The sequence below is a fragment of the Gopherus evgoodei genome, chromosome 7 (assembly GCF_007399415.2).
Source record: "Gopherus evgoodei ecotype Sinaloan lineage chromosome 7, rGopEvg1_v1.p, whole genome shotgun sequence".
NCBI classification, from domain to species: Eukaryota; Metazoa; Chordata; order Testudines; family Testudinidae; genus Gopherus; species Gopherus evgoodei.
Genome location: NC_044328.1, coordinates 123,540,061 through 123,565,030, shown reverse-complemented (window position 1 = coordinate 123,565,030; position 24,970 = coordinate 123,540,061). Strand labels below are relative to the sequence as shown.

Sequence of the window (24,970 nt, the reverse complement as noted above, 5' to 3'; positions counted from 1 at the left end):
ATTAAACTAATGTAACGGCATGTCAGTCCTGAATCGGAGTTCCAGGAGGTTACTCCCATTTTTTTTGCATGCTTTTAAGATAAAATGAATACAGTTTTCCTTCCTCGTGGAGTAATGCACTCTGGAAAGGTTAAAGGCATACACATAGACTCATAGACTTTAAGGTCAGAAGGGACCATTATGGTCATCTACTCTGACCTCCTGCACAATGCAGGCTGCAGAATCTCACCCACCCACTCCTGTAACAAACCCCTAACCTAGGTGGAATGCTCTTGGGCTTATATTTGTTGACCTAGTGCTTGATTCAAGAAATCAATGGGAGTCTTTCAGTGGACTCCCTTGGGTCAGTCCCATAGAGCCCAGCCTTGCAAGGACATGAGCACATCCTTCCGTGGGCGTGTCGGGCTCTCCTCGCCTCAGAGGAGTGCTCAGAAGCATGCAGGCCCACAGGAAGGATGTATAATTTTTGAAAGGTCAGTGCTCGGGGTGATGTTCACACAGTAGTTTGGCAACATAAGCTCTGTTCCACCAACCCCAGGCATAGCTGCCCTGCCCAACCCCCGTCTCCCTCATCACAGTAGTCTCCCCATAATGAAATGCATGGCTTGGCAGGGACTGGGGAGTGCTGTGAGTGGTTCCCTTGCTCCCCTTGAAGCTCATATTTGCTGTGCATTTAATCCTTTTAAATTGATATTGATAAATAATCATAGAAATGTAGGACTGGAAGAGATGTTGCTAGGTTATCTGGTCCAGTCTCCTGCACTGAGGCAGGACAAGATATTATCTAGTACACCCCTGACAGGTGTTTGTCCAACCTGTTTTTAAAAAACCTTCAGTGATGGAGATTCCACAACTTCCCTAGGTAATTTGTTCCAGTGCTTGACTACCCTGACAGTTTGGAAGTTTTTTCTAATGTGTAACCTAAATAGTTCTTGCTGTATTTTAATCCCATTGCTTCTGGTCCCAGTGTCAGTGGATAAGGAGCACAATTTCTCACCCTTCTCTTTATAACAACCTTTTACGTACTTGAAGACTGTTATCAAGTCCCTGCTCAGTCATCTCGTCTCCAGATTAAACAAACCCATTTTTTTTCATTCATTCTTTCCTCATGGGTCACATTTTCTAGACCTTTAATCATTTTTATGGTTCTCCTCTGAACTTTGTCCAGTTTGTCCACATCTTTCCCAAGGTTTGGTGCCCACAACTGGACACAATACTCTAGTTATCAGCACACTCCTGCTAACACATCCCAGAATGATGTTTGCGTATTTTTGCAATGGTATTAAATTGTTGACTCATATTTAGTTTGTAACCCTTTAGAACCCCCAGATCCTTTCCTGCAGTACTCCTTCTGTCAGGTAGCACACATCTTGAACTTGCCGAATGGGAGCCTTATCCTCTCTGCCACTGAACAAACTGCTGCTAATATCCCACTACCAGCAGAGCAGTGTTAGTGACTCTGCCGGGTCAGATGACTAACAGCAGACTGCTGATTGAGCATCACTGGGTGCAAAGCTTCCTGTTCCTGTCTCATCCCTTGTCTGAGCAACTAGTTGCTAGGCCTGTTGCTGCCTAGACCTCTGAGACCAAGTTCCTGCTTCGTCGCCTGGTTTCTGCTCCTTGTTCTCGATGTCTCGCCCTGTTCTTTGTTCCTCCCACCACACCTCTTCTCTGTTCCTGTCACCATGCCTTGAGCCCAGTTGCTGATTCCAGCTTTCACCCTTGGTGTGACCACAATTCTGATGCTGCTCCTGATTCCAACCACTAGGTTAGGCAGCCCACGTTTTGGGCCCTGACATCCAGTGGAAGTGCTACTGTGGGGACCTCCACACTGTGGAGTTGGAGGCTAGATTAGGTGGTTGGGGAATGTTAGGTATGTGGTTAGCTGTGGAACTCACTGCCACAAGATAACAGTGAGGGCAAGAGTTTAGCAGGATTAAAAAGGGCATGTATATTTATTTGGGTAATGAAAATACCCAGTTAGAATCATAAGTATTAAACCAGAAACAAGTTCTGGGAGGGATATAAACCCTCATGCTTCAGGGGTCAGTCTAACCACTGAAGTATCAGAAAGGAACTTTCCTTTGGGGTAGATTATTCCATAACTGCTTAATTCACTCCTCTGACATATGGTATTGGCAACTGTTGCAGAAAAGATGCTGGGTTAGATACAGTCTGGCAATTCCCATGTTTCTACGTTGTAACTCATTTCCTCTGGATTTTACATTGTTCAAAACAATAGGGCTAAAATACAGTGTATGCTTTTATATAGGACATTGGAATGGAAGGCATTTTATCCTAATTAGCTAACTGTCCCTTTGAAAGGATCTTAAATGTTACCACATATGAATTGCTACCACAATTGTAACAGAGGGTCAGTGAATGCATAGAGATCCATCTTTGGAGCAGCTGTATGATCAAGGCCTTCACCTTTGCCATACAATCGTTTAGAATTATACACGTTTATTTGTCCTCTGCTCCTCTTCTCCATTCCTGCATTGGGTTTATGTTTGTTTCAGTTTTCCACAAGTTGGTGACGCCAAATTGCTTAGTGACTGCAGACAAGTTAGCCATGGGAGTTTACAGAACATTAAACACTTGAAGCACACTTGCCCCAGAGTGTATTTAACCCATCTAATGTGATTGACTGAGCATTTAACAGTAGAGCAGGCTGACATAAACAGCTTGAGTGATTTAGAAGATGTCATTAAAGGAACAGGGCACCAGTTTATATGAGTTTTCAGAGTTTTGTTCTGCTAAAGCAGCTATTGCAATTGTCTGCTGCAAGCCAATATGATAAAACCTGTTTTACTATGCAAGGTAGTTAATAGTTTGACATCAGGTTTTGTAACTTTGTTTTTTTAATTGAAATAATAAAGTAAGAACATAAGCTTTTTTATATATACTCTTTACTAGAGCTGGTTTAAAAAATATAATTTTCACAAAAATGAAACCTGTTGTTTTTTGGTCTTGTTAAAATTTTGATGAGAATGTCATCAGACTTTCTAATTTAAATATGTTTCAACCAGCAAACAGAACAAAAACCTTGTAACATGTGCTGTAGTTACCGATGCAAGAGATGGAACCCAGAGCTAGATTCTCAAGCTGGCGTGGCTAGCAATGCCTCAAAAAGCAGAGCTCCAGACTGCAACTGCCCTGAGCTTTGGGGAAGTTTGTCTAGATTTCGATGTGTGCTCTGTGGTTCAGGGTCTTCTCTAAATAATACCAAATGATGGCATCAATGCACATTATTTTTCTGACCAATAACGGTATCCTGTCCTCACTGGAGAACTTTAAGTAATTCAATTTCCAAACCAGGAGAAAACCAAGACATCACAGGTGACTAGACATTGCACTGGTGGGCATGAAATATGAACTCGAGTGGAATAATAAATTCATAGATCCCAAGCCCAGAAGGGACCATTGTGATCACCTAGTCTGACCCCTGTATAACCAGGCCAGAGAACTTCCCAGAAATAATTCCTAGAGCTGATTTTTTTAGAAAAATAGTCAATCTCGATTTAAAACTTATCAATGATGGAGAATCCACCACGATCCTTAGTCGTTCAGTTGTTTAATTACTTTTGTATTAAAAATTTATGCCTTATTTCCAGTCTGAATTTCTCTATTTTTAGCTTCCAGCCATTGGGTCACATTATACTATATATAATCAAATCTATCTTGCTGTAATTTCTATAAATGAGCCTAGAAATTTCTAGAAATGAAAGGCAATAACGCTCCTTTGACAGAATGCCAAGGTTCAAGGGCATTCCTTGCCACGGCCTTTCCAGCACGGTGGCCCTGGCCCTGGCCCATGTGACCCAAAGATCTACCAATGGCGTCAACCTCCTGACAGGGATTGCTCAGCTGGCTGATGGTCCAACATCTGATCTTCATTTGCCCCCTCTTATATCTTCAATATGCTGAAAGAAGACCTCCTCCCCCCCAAAAAACCCCACCAACAACAAAACCAAACCTGTATATTTGGGCACCCAATTTGAGACCCTTTTAAAGAGGCTTGGTTTTCAGAGGGTGGGTGCTTAGCACTTTCTGAAAATCAGGCCCCTTCACAGTGTCTCAAGTTGGGACCCCAAAATCATTGGTCCCTTTTGCAAGCCTTGGTCATATATTCATCCTGCTTGAAACATGGGGAGAACGTGGAGTGTCTGAATGTGGTATTATAAAACAAAACAGTCTAAAATAGATAGGGAGTAACCTTGCCTGGATGCCAGGGTAAATATGTTGTAACTGACTACTGTGAAATGGAATTCAACTAGCTTATCCAGCTGGTGTTAGCATGAAAAAGAGTGTATGTCCATACTGTGCCTTGAGGGAAGTGAGACAAGTGACTGGTTTCACACCTCAGCAATCAGCCATTTAGCAATGAAATCAAGGCACAAGACTTACCCAACCTCACTTGGAGCTGTAGGGCTCTATTCCAACCCCCGTGCCAGTGAAGCCCAGTATGTATGATAACCCAAAGTTGTCTCTCTTGTACAGTAGCAAAAGGGCCAAATGCAGTTATTTGGGATCTAGCCATGTAGATCAAAAGCCTTGTTCAAAGTCAACAGTCAGTGCTGTTTGTTCATCTCAGTTCATTGATGGGTCAGTGTCCTCCTCTGGCACCTTTTCTGGGCAACTTTCCTTTACGGGATTACTCTTAATCCTGCAGGGCTGATAACAGAAGAATATCCTTGATTACCGGCTTGGCTATGTGCCTGCTTGTGTGCTGATGAAGAAAGAAGTGGTAGCACTGCTTGAGAAAGACTTCTTTAAGTGGGTTTCGAAGTCTGTGAGAGCTAAATAACTGTACAGCAGATTGAAAGGCATTGGGGTGGGATGCTGGAAACCAGCATAGCTCCACTGAAGTCAGTTCTCCACCAGTTGAGGGACTAAACCTGTATGTTTCAACAAAATATGGAGACTCTTGATGTTCTGATTAATAATAGCCTTTATTTTCAGACTTCCTCTGCCTGCTGTCCCTCATTGTCTTGACATGATCCTCCTTATAAGGATGTTCTTTCATTATGCCATGCTCTCTGTCTGCATTTCACAAATGAGTCTGAAAGAGCTTGTTTTCTGTTACTTCTTTCATACACCAAGCCAGACCTGCAGCTGACGGATATCGGTGTAGATCTGTTGACTTCGGTGGAGCACTGCTGATTTATAGCAGCTGAGGGGCTGGCCCATAATATCAAAGCTACTCTGCTTTTGGGAAATAAAATTGAAGAAATGGAATACTTGTGTTTAATCACTGTAAACAATTTACATTTTCCTTAACGTGTATTCAGGGAGGCAAACAACCTACCTTATTTTAAGATGGAACTCGATACGTTTGTGAATGGGATTCTGTGAAGGGATTGCCTGCGATAGCATGGCCTGGACTCAAAGACTAGGAGGGGCCTTTTAGTCCTGAATCCAGGGGTGAAGGCTGCAAAATGCTGAGCAGATTCTGAACACCCTGCAGCCAGTGGGAGTTGAGGGCACTCAATATCCTGCATTATTATGCCCATTGTACTTTTGGGTCTGGATTGACAGGCCTAGAGAGTGTAGAATTCGGTCTGTCCTTTGCAGACCTCTTTTCTAGCCACAGAACAGGCATCAAAGAGACAGTTGTCCCTCCACTGGCGTGATCCAGAGAGTGGGTAGTTCAGTCTCCAAACTTGTTCCTCCCATGGCATCTCTCTAACACTACTAGTTAACCAACTGCTGGTATTTTTTCATAGATTTTTAAGGCCAGAAGAGACCATTATGAACATCTAATCTGGCCTCCTGCATAGCACAGGTCAAGTTTTATCCCTGTTTTGCAGATGGGAAACTGAGGTGCCTAAATGCCTTTGAGGATCCGGGCCTCGTTACTTGTCCAAAGTCACACAGGAGGTCTGCAGAAGAAGAAGGAACTGAATGGGGCTCTCCAGAGTCACAGGCTAGCAGCCTAACCACTGGATAGGGTGGCCACTGACGCATCCCCAGAATACTGGGCATTCTGGTCCATGTGGGAAGGTGCAAGGTCAAGCCACATGGAGGATGCCATTTTGAAGAGTTTGCTGCACTGTCCCTGTCTGCGTGACCTCTTTGCCTGATACAGTGTGTCCTCTATGCAGAATACTGGTGCCAGACAAGGAACAAACCACTCCAAAACGGGACTGTCCGGCTTGTGTATCACTGGATCATCCTCCCTCTGGAGGATTAAAGCTGTTTTGGAAGCCTAATGTCAAGCAATGTGGTTTCTAACAAACCTGATGATCCTCGCTGGAATGGTGCTCCATCCTTTCACTGTTACATTTGAGAGAGGCCATTGCTCTGCAACGCGGGGGTCTATCAGAGTAGCCATTCTCAGCCAAAATCACATGAGGGGTCTGGGTCCCACTGGCCAAACAGTCTGTTAAAATATCTGTTGAGGCAGTTGGTGCAATTTCTCACTAAATATGTTCATCATGCCCATAGGCAAAGCGTGCAGAAGGGGCAAAATGTGCTCTCCGCTGAAACTTGAAGGCTTGTACGGCATGCCCATTAGCACTTCCACTTGTCTTTTAAATAGTTCAATTGAGAACACTGGATTGGGATTCAATAGACCTGGGTTCAATTCCTGGCTCTGTCCCAGGCTGCTGAGTGATCTTGGACAAGTCACTTCCCCTCGCTGTGCTTCAATTTCCTCATCTTCGAAATGGAGCAAGCACGTCACAAGGTAGGTCAGTGTCACTATGAGATCTGTAGATGAAAAGCAATATATAACAGCTAGGTAATATATGTATGCAAAGTATTACTATTTGCATCTACCACACCTGCTGGGGCTCACTGTTAGAATGCTTTAGAATTTGTGCAGGTGTTTGCACCTGCGAAGCACAGACACAAATTTGATGAAACATCAGGGGCTGCTCTAGGTATTTTGCCACTCCAAGCACAGCGGGAGGTCCACGGTTCCGCGGATTCAGTGGTACGCCTGCGGGAGCTCCGCTGAAGCTGCGGGACCAGCAAACCCTCCGCAGGCATGCTGCCGAAAGCAACCTGCCTGCCGCCCTCGCAGCGACCGGCAGAGTGCCCCCCCCTTGGCTTGCCGCCCCAGGCACACGCTTGGCATGCTGGTGCCTCGAGACCCCCTGTGAAACATATGAGCAAAGTGATAGGATATGGCTCTTAATGGAACCAGTGTCTTCGTTGATGCCGTAACAGGGAGGTTGGTTGTGGGGTTAAGACACAGAGGAGCCACTTAAGAGACTTGGATTTGGTTCCTAGCTCTGTTGCAAAATCCTTGGGAGGCTATTTAATCTCTGTGTGCCTTAGTCTCCCCATCTGTAAAAGGGGAATGCTACTCATTCCTTTGTTTGTTTGGATTGTACACTATGTGTGTCTGTAGTTTATAGGAATTGGGTAGTATCCCTTTAAATAGTTAGGGATTCCTCTCTGTCTTCTATTGCAGAAGCCACCAGAACCTAAGAGAGCAGCCGGGTGTATACATAGGTAGGCCACGTATGTTTGTAATTACAATTATTTGGACCCTAGCTGTGTCCGTGTGGTTTCCTCAGACTCTTAATGGTGAGTAGAGAGCAAAACCACAAGAGCGCTTTACTGTGTGTTTGCACAGCACCTGGCACAATGAGATCTTGGTCTCTGTAAGAGCCTTTTGCTGCTACTGTACTACAATTAATAAATAAACTGAAGGACAATCAAGGCAATATCCACATACTAATATTTACGCTACTGTTTTGAGAATCACTGTCTGAATGTTTTGATGTACAGGAACATACAAGGCAGCATCTGAAAACTCCAAAGAAATTGTGATTTGTTTTTGAATACAACTGTGATCCGTGAGCCAGTCAGTGTTTGTCATTATTTATTATTTATCAATTTGAATTTGGATGAAAAAGCCAGAGGATCTAATTCTGGAGATCCCCTCTATTGAATTTTTTTTTCTCTCACAAAGCTTGTAAACGCTTAATGCAGCATCTGCTACCAACAGCAAGGCTGGGCTTGTATTGGACTTGGGAAGGTGAAAGTCAACAATTGACCTTGCACATTTTAATCCAGAATTGTATAGTTCCATTGCATTATGCTGCTAAGACTATACATTACAATGCTGGGTATAGAAAGGATATGCAAGTACATAAGGCATTATGGATAATGGGCCTTATTCTGCAAACTCAGACGAAACTCCCAGTGAAATGAGGGCTGTGGGATCACACGCAAAGGTAACTTTAGGCCTGATTCAAGAGTCATTGAAATCATTCCATCAGCTTCAATGGGCTGCAGACCTTTCAAATCACTGTACAAATATCAATCCTCAGGACACCCTCAGGAAAACCAGAAAGGGTAGTTACTTGCTCAGGGACACTCAGCACATCAGGTTACTACTCTGAGGTCCCAAGCTTTATCCATTAGATCACACTGCTTGTTAACATTTTACAATGACCCTACTGCATATGGATATTTTCATCTCTCTTTTCAACTTCCGACTTCAATGCAGATCTGTTCAAAAGGAGAAACACATGGTACGTGGTCCAGTTCAAGAAAATTTTTCCTTCAAACTGCAATTATTTTAGCAGGCATTCTGCTCAGGTGGGGGTCTGTTACCAGCATGTTGACAGTAAGTGCTGCAACTCTTGCATTGCCTTCCCCAGAAACAGTTCACTGTGCTGATTCTGCAAACGCTTATGCATGTAATTCTACTCATGGGAAACCAATGAGACCACTCATGTTAGTAAAGATACTAGTGGGTTCAGGATTGGGGCCCAGGGTTCTGTATAACTTAGTCTAAATAGAGACAAAGTTTCTATGAATTAGGCAGTTAATACCTTTGAGGATCTTGGCCAAAACCACCACTTCAGGGGATATCAATGACTCTAAGCCATGGGCAGCATTAGCACTCAGCTGTTTGGTGCTCACTGTTACATGCTTGTAATGCCTATTTCTGGCCTATCTCCAATCTTTCCCATAATACTGTCACTGATAGATGTGAATTAGAGTTGTTTGTGGAATCAGGAAATGTTGGAAAACGTCAATTTCACCGAACACATACAAATTGATGGGAAAAAATATTTCCATCCATGATGATACAAATTTACAGACAGGCAAAATAAGAAAAATGCTATTTCAGAATTTGTTAGAGGTTGATTTAAGAATATTTACTATATATTTTGACATGGGAAGTTGACAATCTGTGTTTGAATGATTATAAGGCTAAAACTTTTTGAAATTGAATGTCTACTGTCATTAAATAGTTACTGTTTCACCCTGCCCATAATTTCCTAAAAGTGTGAAAATTTAAATTGATAACAATTTAAAAAAATGCTTAAAATCCACAAGTTTGTGCAGCCATGAAACTTGAAATCGATAAAAATAGGAAAAAATGCTTAACAGTAAACATTGATATTCTCTGTTATAAATAAATAAAAATCAAATTCTGCCAAGTCTAATTATGATTAAGCCAAGCCTGGTACTTTACATCAGCAAAAAGAAATGCATGACCCCTGCGCTGAGCAGTTAATAATCAATGGGATTGATTCTCCACGGTCCTGCACCTGGCTTCTGTTCCTGGCCCTGCCACTGATCTGCAGTGCCACTTTGTGCCTCTATTTCCCCTTGTGCCCTCTATCTGCCATGTCTGTGTGTTTGCAGGGACAGGTTTAGCACAGTGAGTTAAGGAGTCTCTTGGCGCCACCGTAATACTACTAATAATTTGCACTCACTTCGGGCAGTTGTAAATTCTGGCAAAAGGGACGTGATGGAGAATCAAGCAGTAGGTTTAGACATTTAGTATGAAGTTGAGGGTAAGAGCGGAGCGGAGTGGGGAGTGGATGAGAGAAGGAAGGTCAGTATTTACAGGAATATCATCACCTGGTGACTCACTATAGAGACGTGTTCAATTACATAGTGCTGGTTCAATGACAAAGATTTTTTTGTATCGTATATGTAAAAATAACTGTGATTATCGCCTCGTGTCTTGTGGCCATCTCTGAAGATGCAACGTCTAGGAAGGGACTGGAATGATGAGACGTTAGCTGCAGGCCAGCCTCCCAGTTGCTGGAAAAAAAAACCATGTTATTCTACTTAGACATAAACTGGCCAGATTAGGGATGATCTTTTTGTTCAATGTTTGTACAACACCTATCACAACGGGGCCCTGATCCGTGACTGGGGCTCCTAAGTCCCACAGCAGTAGAAATAATTATAAATAATCATTATTCAGTATTGTTCCCATGACTTCTCATTCTGTTGCCTTTCCGTACCGAGTAGTTTTTTCCTGGACCTTGATTCCATTTAGCATTTATAGGTCATGTTTTACTTACAGGATCTAAGGTCCCAATCCTGCCAGCACTTAAACACGTACTTCACTTTACACCCATTGAGTTCAGTGGCTGTACTCCCATAAATAAAGAGAAGCCTGTGTGTAAGTGTATGGATGAGGCACTAGGGGACAGATTTTAAAGGCATTAAAGGAGACACTTCACTCCCATTGATTTCATTGGGAATTAGACACCTAGATACTTTAAAAATCTACCACTAAGTCCTTAACTTGCTGTAAGAACAAGAACCCTGACTGTTAAATATATAGCTTCATTATAATCTGAATCCTTCCTGTGGCATCAGATGGCCTGTAGGGAATGAACAAGGCTTCGTCATCCCTGTCTATTGTGCTGTGGGCTGGAAAGGCTCCCTTGTTGTGTTCACTGTTTTCTCTGCCTGTAGCAGACAATAGTTTAGTCCCCTGAGAGCTGTAATACTTTGGTCTAAATCTGGGTGGTGAGCCTGGGATGGGGATGACTGGGTGGCGTTTAGCAGCCTGTGATAGGCAAGAGGTCAGACTAGATGATGTGGTATCTCTCCTGGCCTTAAACTCAATGGGTACGTCTACACAGCAAAAAACCACCAGCGGCAGCAAGTCTCAGTGCCTGGCTCAACTGACTTGGGCTCACGGGCTGGTGCTGCAGGGTGAAAAATAGCCATGTAAACGTTCAGGCTCAGGCTGGCGCTCGGGCTCTAAAACTCACTGTGCTGTGTAGACGTACCTTGTGGTGCTGTGACAAGTGTAGGTCGTGGGAAGTGTGGAGGGACCAGTCGGCTGCTTTTCCTTTGGTCTTGCCTTTTACCCAGTCCGGCATGGATGGCCTACCAGGAACTAAAACTCCCACCAGCATAGCTCTCTGGATTGTTGGGGGTACATAAGCCTTCCCACCAAGCCAAGGTGGGAAAGGATCCAGGAAAGGATTTTCATTATAATGCTGATTTATATTGTACTTCATTTTTTTTTGTTTGTTTTAAATAGCCCCATTCTAGTTAACAGCAAATAGTAGCACCATGAATTCAGATGAAATATTTTGGTGTTTTTGGTCTTCTGTCGTCACAAAGCTTTATCATTTTGTCCTTCGGTGCAGCTAGCAAGGTTACCAGACCGGAGGAACAGAGTTGTGACAGACTTAACAAAAAAGGAGAATACTATGTGCTAGTAAGAAAAAAAATCAAAGGTGTTTTTTGTTAACCCTTTGGAGTGATGGACTAGGTATTGTGGTAAATTACAATCTGTTCAAAAACGTATATTTTAAAGCCAGTGTATTAAATCTGTACAGTATGAATTTCATCCTGGTGATGCAATTGCAGCCACATGGGTTGCCATTAGACAGATGGTGCCAAATGTGGACAAGAAAGATCTGCTAGGGCTTTCCCAAAGCTTTACTAACACAGTTAGTGGTCTTAGCGTATGCACAACATGCCTCAGGTGGCATGTGACCAGGATTCATCACCAGATTTGGTCCTCTGGTTGGATCATTAGCTTTCCTGGCTTGGACCAGGTATTGATGGGGAGTGTGATGTGAATGCCGATCCATGCCCCCCATCCCCAATTCATGGTGACTAGCCATATTACAACTATTCTAGCCCTAGAACAGGAGCTACCAACCGCTGCTTATTCAGGCCATATTATATAGTACTGTGGCTGTAGACAAAGAACCCTTATAAACATGCATGAAGAAAACTAGCTTCCTTGTAGACTCAAGGAAGATGTAAACCAAAGCCTTCTGAGGTGAGGAAATGGGTGTCACAGTGGTCTAGCTTTCTGCATTTAGACATTGGATGGAGATAGATTATGAGAGGGATATATTTCCATCAAAATTTCAGCCAAGATTGAGGGGCAGGGGGGAATTCACAAAAAAGCCAGGCCAAGATTTTCTAAAACTAGGAGTCCTAAATTAGGCTATCATGTCAATATGTGAGTGTCCTAATGAGCAATACATCCACATTTTTCAGAATTGCTAAGCAGCACCCACTGAAGTCAATTCAAACTGCAGCATGTTCGGTGTTCCTGCAAGTACTGAGGTGCACTATTGGGTGCCTAAACATGAGTTTAGGAACCTAACTTTAGGCATTTTTTGAAAAAAATCTGGGCCCAAAGCTTTTCAACATGCCATCTTAAATTCTGAACCTATGCATGTAGGACATGTATCCTGGAAATTAAAATGTAAAACCATAAATCCAGTAGATCAGAGCTAGGATCCTTTGTTGCTTCAAAGCTGGTTCCTCTTTTTTACACTGAGTGGCAGACTGATAAGAGGTGAGAGAATCCACCCTTCTGTATCTCAGAAGTATGGCACACAAATTAGCATCACAACGCTGGATAATGTTAATGTAATTAAAATTTACCAGCTCCATAACGTTTGCTTCAGCTTTTAAAAGAGATGATTTTATTGTCTCACTCCAGGTTTATCACACAAACACCTTTGTCACCCAGAGTGAATGGTGGTTGACACCAATGTCTTATTAATTGTCAGAGCTGCCACCACTTGTGTCACTCTTCTGCTCATTTATTTAACAATAAATATTCATACATGCTAATTAATCCAGTGTTGACAAGGGACAGATTTTAGTAAGCCCTTTGCACAGTGGTGGATAACACCAAAGAAGTATTTGTTAGTGCAACTATAATTTGGGTCTTCTTCCTTCTCAGGAGTAGCCTGGATTTTGGGCTTCCAGGTCATTTAGTTCTTTTATGTGGATTTTTACAGACTCCTTTTAAAGAGTCACTTTCATTTCTGAAAACTCAAAGCTCAAGGTGAAAAGTAATTGGACAATATAACAAATGAGACTGTGCCTGCGTTTATTTCCCGTAGGCAAGTTACTGTATTTTGCTGCCACTAAAATCTGATTCTTTGACATGACCTTTTATGTACAAGCAAGCGATGAATGGAAACCTGACACAGGTATGAGAAAATAGATCTTTTGAGCAGGCCAGGCATTAAACTGGTGTGATTTATATGGGCTGAGTATAGTGCTTTACTTTCTATCGGTCTTCCAGGAGTGGTGGGTGGACATTATTCCCATAGTACTTTAGGGGATGCTTAGTATAGACCACTGTTCTCCAGTCCATAAGGTTTTCTGGAGGACAGGACATCTTGCTAGTGCACGCCCCTCCCCCTCATGGCATAAGGACTCTGGAATGGAAAACAGTTAATGCATATCTCCGTTTCCGAGCCTTCACATTGGTTTTTACTGTAAATCTTGCAAATCTCAATCTACCTTTGCTGGATCCTTTTCTCCACTGTTTCACAGGAAGGAACCAGCAAAGAACAGACACAAGTAGTAGTACTTGGATAGCTTTCCAGTATCTTCCAGCAGCACTACATGCTCTGACCACTACATGTTGGAGCTACAATAATGAATGCTCTGAATCGTTTAACATAGGGAATACTGTGCAGTGTCCAGATCCAATCCCCCTCTCAGTTACATGGGGACAAATCAGGAGAAGCCCCGCTGAATATAATGGAGTAATACTGTGGGTAATTCCAACAGAAGAGAGAGGGGAAGCAGATCCATCTCTGAATGTCCTCTACTGGCTCACTTCTTTTCCCAGGTGACAGATGATTAATGAAATTCACAGAGACTGAAAGTTCATCGAGAAGGAAGCTCTTTCCTGGGTCATGTCATTGGCTGCCTCGCTCACCAAGCTAGGGGTGGGGGAGAAATGTTCATTCATTTTTATCAGTAAAATATCCATTGCAAAAATCTTGATGTCTATTCCGCATGTCAGGCAATTTACTGCACGTAATATATTTTGGTCTAATAAGAGGCTTCAGTATTCAGCTTTATCTCCTATTTCGTCATTAGAAGATAGCAGGTGATCACCCTTTCTTTGTGAGGCACTGAACTAAAAATGATGGATCTCAGGTGTTTTTGGTTTTGAAAGCTATGCACTTTATTGGTGACACACTCAACAGCTGCTGAATAGACCGCAAAGGCTTTTTCCTCATTTCTGAGACTTTTCAGAGGATCTGTCAGTGCTTGCATTGTTTCTTCTGCAAGATCAAGGCAAGTAAGTGGCAGCTTTATGAGTGTATTGTAGAGATATGCCAGATGTTTCTCATCCCTTAGTCTCCCCTAGTTCTATTAATTAAGAGGCAAAAATCGCAGAGGCTCATTTAAGCCCCACATTCTTTCCTACTTGCAAGAAATTGGGATGATTTAGTACAGACTGCAGGACAGGAAGCCTACAGCTCCTGCACATTTGGCCACACAGGTATACACAAGAAATATGGGCTTGGGATCTGAACTATGCACACTACTGTTGTAATTAGTTTCTGCGTGGTAATATTCAGTATCTTTATTCCATCCATGCACTCTAAATAGCTTGTAAATGACAGGTCCTACCTTTCAACTCCGGCAGTGCCCAGAGATGTTGTCACAGGTTTAATTTTTGCTGTAGCCTCAAGCAAAGCAATAATCATGTTGCCTTTTTCTGTAGCTAGGGTACCGGCTCCTTTGCTCGCTACTCCTAATTCCATTCCACTGTATTGAGCTGTTTGATGTTTTCTGAAGCTCCCCAGAATATTTCAGGGGAAGATTTATGTATGTAACATTTTTTGGATTGCCAGCATGTAAGGGACTCCTTCTGGGAGGTGTGTGTGGGGGAAATGTAGGTATATTGGAACTAGTGAGGTGCATTTGGGCTTGTGGGTGCAACATTACTCATGAAAAGACATTGGAATGGGTGGGGGGTGTATTTGTCTGTGCTTTTCATAGTTGCAAAAATCAGCTGGGTTTGTGTGCTATGCTGAGCACAGACATGTAATACGCTGCACGCGACAGAGATGTGCTAGCCATGGAGCATGGGTGTGTCTGGAGAGTAATGATAATGTATGAAATACCATTTTCCCTCACCGCTTTCTTAAGCCTGCTCCATTCAAATCGATGGCAGATCTCTGACTGGCTTCAGTGAGTGCGGGACAAGGCCCTAACTATTCAAGCAGAAATAATTTGTGTGGGATTTTCAACTTGCTTAGGTGCCTTTGGAAATCCCACCCATGGCTGCTACAAAAAGAAATGGTAATTAATGCTAATGTGGCAGAATCTCAGTGGTGTTATCTGCGTGACCTGCTTCACCACTGAGATTATATATCAGTACAAATACACAAATTAATCTGGTTATGATAACACTGATCATAAAGACAAAGCCAGATCGTTGAAGGTCACATAAGCCTGCCATAAAGCAAATTGATTGAAGATGAAATCTTGTGGCATGCATCAATAGATGCAAATAAGATTAAGAACAAAGCTCTTGATAGTAATTCGTATTTGCTGGGCAAGAGACAGAGCTTTCTTGGGGGCTGGAACAAACTCTCAAAGGATGGAACCACCACACACCCCTCTCCTTGTATTCCTGTAGAAGGTACACTTTGACCTGCCTTCACTCAGGCCTTGTCTACACCGCAGGGGGTGGTGATGGTGGGAGATCGATCTAAGTTACGCAACTTCAGCTATGTGAAGAATGTAGCTGAAGTTGATGTACTTAGATCTACTTACCACAGAGTCCACACTATGTGATGTTGTCTGGAGATGCTCTCCCGTAAACAGAAGAGCAATCGGTGGTTGAAGACCCACTAAAATGACCACTGGTTTATCAATTGCAGTGTGTCAAACACCCGGTAAGTGTAGACAAGGCCTAAGAAAAACTCACAGCACAGCACACAGAAATCTGCTAATTTCAAAAAATCTACACACAATTTTCCCCTGGGGGAGAAGAAGAGAGACAGAAGAAAAGACCAGAATTAAAGATGCTAATCATGTCACTTAACACTACTGGAAGGCACTTAGGTACATTGATAGGTACAGTAAAGAAACCAGACAAAATATGCCTGGCTGTGAAAATCATGTCGGTGGTGCCTCGTGATGGTCTGAAGCCACACTGGGACTCTGGCAGTACTTCCTTTGCAAGAGGGAGCAGACGATTCAGTAAGATTCTAGTAAGACTCTTCCCAGCGATGGAGAGGAGGACAATGCCTCCATAGTTGCCACAGTTGGCCTGTCTCCCTTTTTGAAAATGGTGATGATCTCAGCATTACGTAAGTCAGCAGGGATTTCTTCAGTGCACCAGATTTTGAGGAGCAGCAAGTGAAGCTCGTTAGTCAGTGTTTCTCCCCCCACTTTCAGTACCTCAGCTGGTATGCCATCAGGACCTGGTTCTTTATTGTTCTTCATTTGTTTATTTGCTTTGCAGACCTCTTAAGGTGTTGGTGGGTTAGCAAGAGTTTCCCAGATTGGGTGCTGAGGGATGGAGTCGATGGTGTCGTCAGTCACAGTTGTTTCTCAATTTAGAAGCTTTTGGTCACGTTCCCTCCAGCACTCTTTGATGGATTTGTTATCTTTAGGAAGGGTACCATCTTCGGATCTCAGAGGTGTGAGGACATCAGGAGCTGAATATGGCCTTTATCAATCTGACCAAAGCCCTCAACTCTGTCAACCCGAGGCTCTGTTTAAAATCATGTCAAAGTTTGGCTGCCCAAGCAAGTGTCTCACCATTGTAAGACTCCTTCATAACCAGATGACTGCCTCCATCCTGTGCAGTGACTCTGTCTCTGAGCCCTTTGTCATCCAAACGTGTTAAACAAGGCTGTGTATTGGCACCCACTCTTTTCTCCATTTTCTTAGAAGCTATGAAAGCACTAACCCAAGGCCATCTACCACAGGGCATTGGCATCCAATTTCAGACTAATGGCGACCTGTTCAACCTTTCTCATCTCTGTGCCAGAACTAAAGTAATATTGGCAACAATAACCAAACTCCAGTACACAGATGACAGTGCTGTAGTTGCACGCTCAGAGGAGGATTTTCGAGCAGCCCTTAATTGCTTTTCTGAAGCTTACAAAAGCCTAGGGCTAACTCTGAACATCGTCAAAACAAAAGTTCTCCACCCAGTCAATCATCAGACCCAGCAAGGAAGATCTACACTGACAAAGAAGAACTGGAAAATTTAGAATTCTTTGCCTATCTTGGCAGCCATCTCTCACAGAGGGCAGACATAGACGTTGAGATTCAGCACAGAATTTGCTGTGTCAGCCTTGCCTTTGTCAGACTCTCTCACCGGGTGTTCAACAATCACAACATCAGAACACATACTAGATGTTTAGTTTATCAACCGGTGTTAATCCCAACTCTCCTCTATGGCTGTGAGACTTGGGTGACCTATATAAAACGCCTGAAAAACCTGGAACACCAGCACCAGCACTTCGGAAGGTCCTCAACATAAAGTGGGAGGATCGTTGCACCAATGTCAGTGGCTTCACAGAGACCAACATCTTCAGTGTTGAGGCCCTGATTATCCAGCACCAGCTAAGGTGGGGCAAGCACTGTGTGCACATGCCTGATGTACGCTTCCCAAAACAACTGCTGTACACCCAACTGACCAAAGGAGAAAGGAAACGAGGAGGCCAAAAGAAATGCTTTAAAGACATCTTTAAGGTAAACATCACAAGATATGGCATCGACAGCACACACTGGGAGACAGCAGCCTAGGACACGGGTAACTGGCGAAGGCTTATCAGAGAGGGAATGTCCACTTTTGAGAAAAATTGCAAAAAAACACCGGAAAGGCAACTGTCATGCAGCAGTTGCAGCCCAACCCTGTCTTCCAACAATGTCTGCCATCGAGCCTGTGGCTCAGGAATCAGACTCCTCAGTCACAAAAAGGACCCATTAAAAATAAAACCTATGAAAAATCATCCTCGACCTCGAGGGATCGCCACTGCTGATGACAGAAACCAGAATAGAATAGAAAATGTGGGAAGATATTCTTGCATATGACATAATACTGTCTTCCCATCCCGGGACTTCAATTATTATTCTAACGGAAGACAGAGTTAACAGATTAATATAAGGCATAGGAGAAGCCATAAAGGCCTTTATGAGCCCCAGTACTTTTTGGAACAGTCCACTGTTTTACAAAGCCCTAATGTAAGCTTGCGGGAGAATGTAATTGGAGCCACATTTTTCCCAGTTGCATAATTAGGTTTGCATGATGAGACATGAACATTTTGTAAAATTGAAAAATGTAAGGCGCACGTCCTCTGTGGCTGCAGACCAGTTTCAAAGGCGTGGTGCCTTTCGCAGAATCTTTGACCGTAGCTCACTCTCTCTACTGAATCACACGACACTTTGGGACAAATTCAACACTGATCTAAGCAAAACAGCTCCTCGTCAATGGCGCTGCAGTAGGAGTCGTGTCTGCTTACCTCAGGGCTGAATTAGCTCCAGTGTCTCTCTCTCATCCCCAGGCCCACTCATTAATTTCAGTGGAGCACAACGGGCTGCTTACACGGATCCTATTGCAGGGTTAGGGCATAAAACTGGAAACCTCAGTTAGCTACACATGGTTCCTTTAACTGAATAATACATGAAGTGGAGTCCACATAACACATCATTCAATGTGTAGAGATTAATAATAATAGAGGGCTATATCTCCCGGCTGGCCTGGGAACGCTGGGGAATCCCCCAGGAGGCTCTGGAACCTGTTGTAGAGGAAAAGGTCTGGTCCTCCCTACTCTCCATGCTGCCGCCGTGATCCTCACCAGGAAAAGCAGCATAAAGGAAAAAGAAGAAGAAGAAAAATTATATGATGTATACAGGGTACTGATTTTAGCTTTTAATCAGTAAACATGAATAAAATACCCTCATTACAAAAAAAATATGAAATCAGTGTTTATCCACTAAACACTGGAAACACATTGGAAATGGTTCCTTGTATCTAAGACTGTGGTTTTCAACCTTTTTTCATTTGCGGAGCTCCTAAACATTTTAAAATAGAGGTGCAGGCCCCCTTGGAAATCTTAGACTTATGCATCTAGCTAGAAATAAGGTAGAGGGGTACTTTATATGGTGTGAATTTAACAAAGGTGCTGAGAATTGTTTGGGGTGGAAATCAGTCATGTATTAGGCTATTTTTCCCTTTTATCCACAAGGATGAAAACTGCTTTGGCAAGAAATAATGTAGGAATATTTAGGAACTGATTAAAGGCTGTATAAAGGGATTCCATAGGCTCCTTCACTGTTTGCATCTTATAACCAGACTTGGTTAATCTTTGTTATAGTTGTGATTTCATTCAGGTTTTGAAGCAATGGTTAGTAGTGTGTGACTCCTATCTTTGCAGCTCTTAACAATGAAATTCTTAACATTGTATATTTTGTTTGAAAGGATGTGATACATATTTTTTCATGTGTACCTACTAATCTCACGTAGCATATTTTACTATAAAGTTATTAACCGTATCTTCGTTCAGATTGTGAAGGCAGCTTGCACAACAGAAACATGATTCATTATGTTTTGCTGGAACCCTTAATGTGACCTTCCATGAAGATAGTTTATATTGAGACTTCAAGCGCTCTCTCTTTGAAGTCACTAAAAACAGTGGATTCATTTCTGTGAAGACTCTGCAAAGCGTTGACGCAAATGGGGCTGTGTGTGGGGGAGGGGGCAGATTTTGGTCCAGTATGAAGGGCAGAATGAATCTCTTCTTTCTTTCTGCTGCAGATGACCTGGCTTGGAGAGATGAGGTGTGCATCTATGTTAAGAATAACTGTAGCCCTGCCTTCAACTCTGATCTCCAAGCCCCGTTGTCCACCTAGGACTTGATCCAAACCTGTTTGTCAATGACTGTGTTTCCAATGACTTCAATGGGCATTGGATCAAGGCCCTTAGTCTTTATTTGTTGTGTTTTCATTCTCCTCTTTGCAGACAGTTCTTGCAAACTAAGTACATCGTTTTAGGCAGACAGTAGCGTTATTGAGTATGATGGCTCTGCTATAATCAGAGGGCCCAATTCAGTATCACCTCATGCCAAGAGCACTCACCGGCAGCGTCCCGGACAGGCCAGCCTCGGCAGTGGTGTCTACACTACATCTGGGAACAAGCAACTGATTCCACTGGCTTGTGCTAGCGGAACTCTCACTAGCATGCTAAGAATTCTGTGTAGATGGTGCTTGGACATTGCAACTTGAACTGGAGCTTAGGCTCTTAAGCTGGGGAATGTAGGGGGACTTGATGTACCTAGAGGTTCTTAGTGAGGATGCGCAAAGCAGAAGACGGAGGAGAAATATCAAAATAATCTGCCTGAAGTGGTTGGAGCTACCTGACAGTCAAACAAGGGAGGGGTTGTGGCAAGTCCTCTGGGGATTCCTGTGCTGGGCAGGTAGAGAAAACAGCCGAGTGTGACTTTGGACAGCCTTTCTGTGCCTGTTTCCCCTCCTGCTCCGGGGGTCTGGTGTAAAACTTGACATCATCGCCTCAGCCCTGTATGTGCAGGCCAGTGAGGGCTGCCAGATTTGTCACAGGACTAGGGGCATGGAGGGGGCTACAAAACCAAGATGTGTGCTACAGTATTGCTCCCTTGTTAAACAGAAACAGACCTTTCGTCTAGCTATTTGCTGCTTTTACAACTGTTATTAGTGCAGATTGTGTCAAGCAGCGGGGCTGGTCTACATACAGGTTTTGTACCAGTCTCTCATATTTATTTGTGTGCGTGTCTGTGCTCTTTTGTAACCAAAATAGTTATACCTATACAACCCCTAGTGTGAATGCAGTTATACTGGTGTAAATATACCAGCATGTCACTTTGGCTTATTCCCTCTCCTCTGTGGGACTAGCTATGCCGCCATACGCATTTTATACCAGTATAGATAGCTGCATCCACGCTAGTGGAGTTGTATCACTTTAACTATACCGGTTTAACTAACAGAGTACCACTTTTGTGTCTAGACAGGCTCTGAGTAAAAGACACATTAAGGTCTTATGCGGGGTGGGTGGGGGGACGGACTTGCTTTGCCCAAATGGACCAATGTTCTTGATAATCTTTATTTCTTAATCCCGTTCACACTGACAGGTGGGATCACTGGAGCCTAAATGCTAGATAGGCAGTGTGGTGCAATGCTTGATCGGGAACCCAGGAAACCTGGATTCTGTTCCCAGCTCTGCTCCCGACCTGCTGTCTGACCTTGGACTACCAATCTGTGACTCTGGTTCCCCTCCTGCTCTTTGTTTCTATTGTCATCGCTTTGGTTCAGGGACTGTCTGTTAGTATCATAGACTCATAGAAACATCAGGCTGGAAGGGACTTCGAGAGGTCATCAAATGCAGCCCACTGCACTGATGCAGGACCAAGTAAACCTAGACCGTCCATGATGGGGGTTTGTCCAACCTGTTCTTAAAAACCTCTAGTGATGGAGTACACACACATCCTTGGAAGCCTGTTCCAGAGCTTCACTACATTATAGTTAGAAAGTTTTCCCCTAATATCTAACCTACATCTCCCATGCTGCAGACTCAGCCCATTACTTCTTGCCCTACTTTCAGTGGCTATGGAGAACAATTGGTTACCGTCCTCTCTGTACCAGCCCTGCACATTTTATGTGTATCTAGAGTGCCTTGCGCTGCCTCAGTTGGGGTCTCTACATGCCACCATAATACAGATCATCTTGCATTCTTCACCTCTTAGCATGAGGAAATTCAAGCAGCTGTTACCAACAGCTTAAGTATTAATGAAACTACAGAGAGCTTTAACCACCTTATTTTCAAAAGGCAGAGTGTTTGAAAGCTATCTAACACTGGGATTCTTCTGCCTGTTTTGTTCAGGTCCTATCAGCAGTATTTTAGTGAATCGTTTTGGCAGCCGACCAGTGGTTATATTTGGAGGCCTGCTGTGTGGAATTGGGATGATTTCAGCGGCATTCTGCACTAGCATTTTACAGCTTTACATCTGCGTTGGAGTCATTTCAGGTAACAAACAAGCTTTCCTTCTGCACTGTCTTTTGAGATTTCTTTTCTAAGGCAAGCCCCTGTCCTCCTGTGGATACTTAAGCATGTGCATAACTTTACGCATCTGAGTAGTCTCACAACTAGGGCTACTCACCCAACTAAAGTTACACATGCTTAAATGTTTGCATGGCATGGGCCTACACTTCTTCATAACTGTGTTTTCAGCTTACTTTGTATGAATCAATGTGCAGCAGGCTCTTTGCAGATGAGCTCTCCTCTAGGACAATAATGGAGATGGTTATTAGTGCCCTCAACTCCTGCTAAATCAGTGGATCATGCGGCACCTTGCATGATCAAATAGCCCTATCTATTAAAATATTTCTCTCTGAAGATGGCGATTAGCACAAAAATAGCGGAGCTACAAGAGTTCAAGTTTTGTTGATACTCATTTTGGTGAGGGGTTCTTTAGATAAAAATAATAAAAACTAGAGTTGATTGGAAAGCAAGAAATTTTTCCTTTAAAAATTTCCTAAAATTTACTTCTCCTTTTTCATTGAAAAGTTGGAATTCTAATAACCCTTTAAGCCAAAAAGTTTTCCTTTCCTGGAGTTCAATGGCTGGCTCAGTTCTGCATGGCTAACGTCAGCAGGGATTTTGCTGTTGACTTCAGTGAGAGTTGGGTACAGCCCTCCATCTGCCCATCTGTGTGTGGGGACAGTAGTATCCACATATAACTGGGTTGGTACATCACAGCTCGAAGCACGCATGGGCAGAGTTCACCAGGAGAAAGAAGTCAGGTTGTGCGTGCTAGAGCAAGAATCCTGGAAGGCAGGAAGAGGCCAGGATTATAGGAAAGGTTTGCCGAGAGGCACTCCCCCTTATTTCCCTGGCTCAGATGAATTACTTCCCTACAATTCCCGGTACTGTGAGTGCTTCCTCTGTGTTCCTGTTACATTTCACTTTAGCCTCTGGGAAGAGCTGCAGAGAAACAGCCCTGCCTGAATTCTCCAACTGTCTCTGGGAAGAAGGAAGTGTGGCAGGGAGAATGAGAGGAGGAGGGTTCAGAAAACACAGAGGATGCCTGTAGCTGGACTTGGCTGCTTCCTCCCTGCTCCCCCCTCACCAAAAATGATCCACCGATTGCTGGTGAAATCTGTTCCCTCTCCAGTTTACACAGCTTCTTTCTGTTAAACCCTCAGAGTGAGCCAAACCCAGCAGTTCATAGTTAGGTTAAGGCTGGCTCTGCACTAGAGCCAATGGCATTTTCTAGCTTGAATGCCTAAAATTAGACTCTGAAATTCATAACTAGGCACAAGGGGTGGGTGCTCTGAAAATCAGGCCACTTCTCTAGGTGCCTAATTTTCAGCATCCATTTAATCGTTTTAGAAGAGATGTTTATAATGCTGCCTCCAGTGCAACTAGGACATCTGTTTGAAAGCATTACACGTTATGCTAAAATACTGATTTTACAGCATCTGAGATGTGGAATTAATATACTCCGTGTCACTGTGGCTGCACCAGATAGCCCTGACGTCTGATAGTGAACTCCAGGGGCTAAACTTGTAAGATTAATAACACAGTTTACTGGCAAGGGGAAAAACATTAATTGGGACAGAAAACTTGTGACCATGTTCCCTTGCACCCAGACCATCTCATTAAATCTGATTGCGAAATGTTACTTCATGCCCCTAAGTAGCTTGTTTTTTTTTTTTATTTCTTAACGCTGCTCTGATTGTGCCACCACATTTAGGTGACACCCTGTTCTCACGGACTGAGCAACAATTCACACAGCTTCTTGGAAGGAGATTCCAAATATAAAAATAACCTGCAATTCTTAACCTCGTGTTTGTCAAAGGGGCAATGGATCCAGCTATATGCCATTGCCAAACACTTGATTGCAACATTCCCTTACAATCAAATGTCCTCTAAGACATCATAATAGCTAATGTAAAACACAAATCCTTTGTTACAGACTATATAAGCATTTCACACTATCAATGAATGAAGTGCACCAATATGGAACAGTGCATGCCTTGGAGTAAATGCTGAGCTACAGTAAATTGCCACAATGGATCAGACCACAGGAAGGTACTAGACTCTTCCCCATAATGGAGAATTTGGAGTAAGCTGCCCCTCGGGGAAGCGTCTCCTTCAAACTATAATTATTTATTATTTGTACTGGGCTGACACACCAAGGCCCCAATCAGAGTAATGTCCCTGTTGTTCTAGGTGCTGTACAAACACCCAAGAAGATGCAGGTCCAGATTTTTGCACCTAAAGATGTTGCTAAGTAACTAGTGTGCAAAGGAATTGAGTCTCTTGGAAGAGGTTTACATTACTGTACTGGTAAGGCAAAACGACACAGTTGCAGGTTGTCTCACAAGCTCCATCCATCCAGTGAAAATAAGGAAGTGGTGTTATCTGATAGTGCAAGCACAGAACTCACCCCCACGCCTACTTATTTGTTGTATAACTGTGCTGGTATAACTGGTAAAACTCCCTCAAGTGCACAAGGCCTAAGACACACCTACAGTTTCCTGGGTCTGCTGCTACTGTGCCCAGAAGCGAATGAGAATCCTCTCAGGGTTGAAGAAAATGCTTTCAATGCTCCTAATTAGCTTGATGCTCCTAGTTATATTTGAAATGTTTTTTTACCTAGTTTGGTCAGATCTGATGTGGGAGCATTTAAGGGTAATTATAAAGCCAGCCTACTGATCACATGACTGTGGGAAAGTAACGACCTGAGAGATACATATACAGCGATTTACAATGAACTACACTTCTACAAGGCTCCTGCTCAGTCTGACAAGGAGACACACTTTGACTGGGAAGAGCATTCCCGTGTACTTCCAAGGAACAGAGTTAAAACGAGAAACCCCCAGCAAGAGATCTCTGCTAGCCTCACTTGCCTTTGGCATGTTAATAACATCTCTTCAGAGGTAGACGTTAGACACATGAATGTAT

At 43.3% G+C, this 24,970-nt stretch overlaps 1 protein-coding gene across 2 annotated transcripts in view; it reads left to right on the top strand.

Moving 5' to 3' along the window:
• Positions 1-24,970, top strand: part of LOC115655312 (monocarboxylate transporter 2-like) — a 62,027-nt gene that overhangs the window by 23,095 nt on the left and 13,962 nt on the right. For both annotated transcript variants that reach the window (XM_030570617.1, XM_030570616.1), the window contains exon 3: positions 21,884-22,027. In XM_030570617.1, coding sequence (XP_030426477.1) covers positions 21,884-22,027 — 144 coding nt within the window. The remainder of the gene's footprint in view (positions 1-21,883; positions 22,028-24,970) is intronic.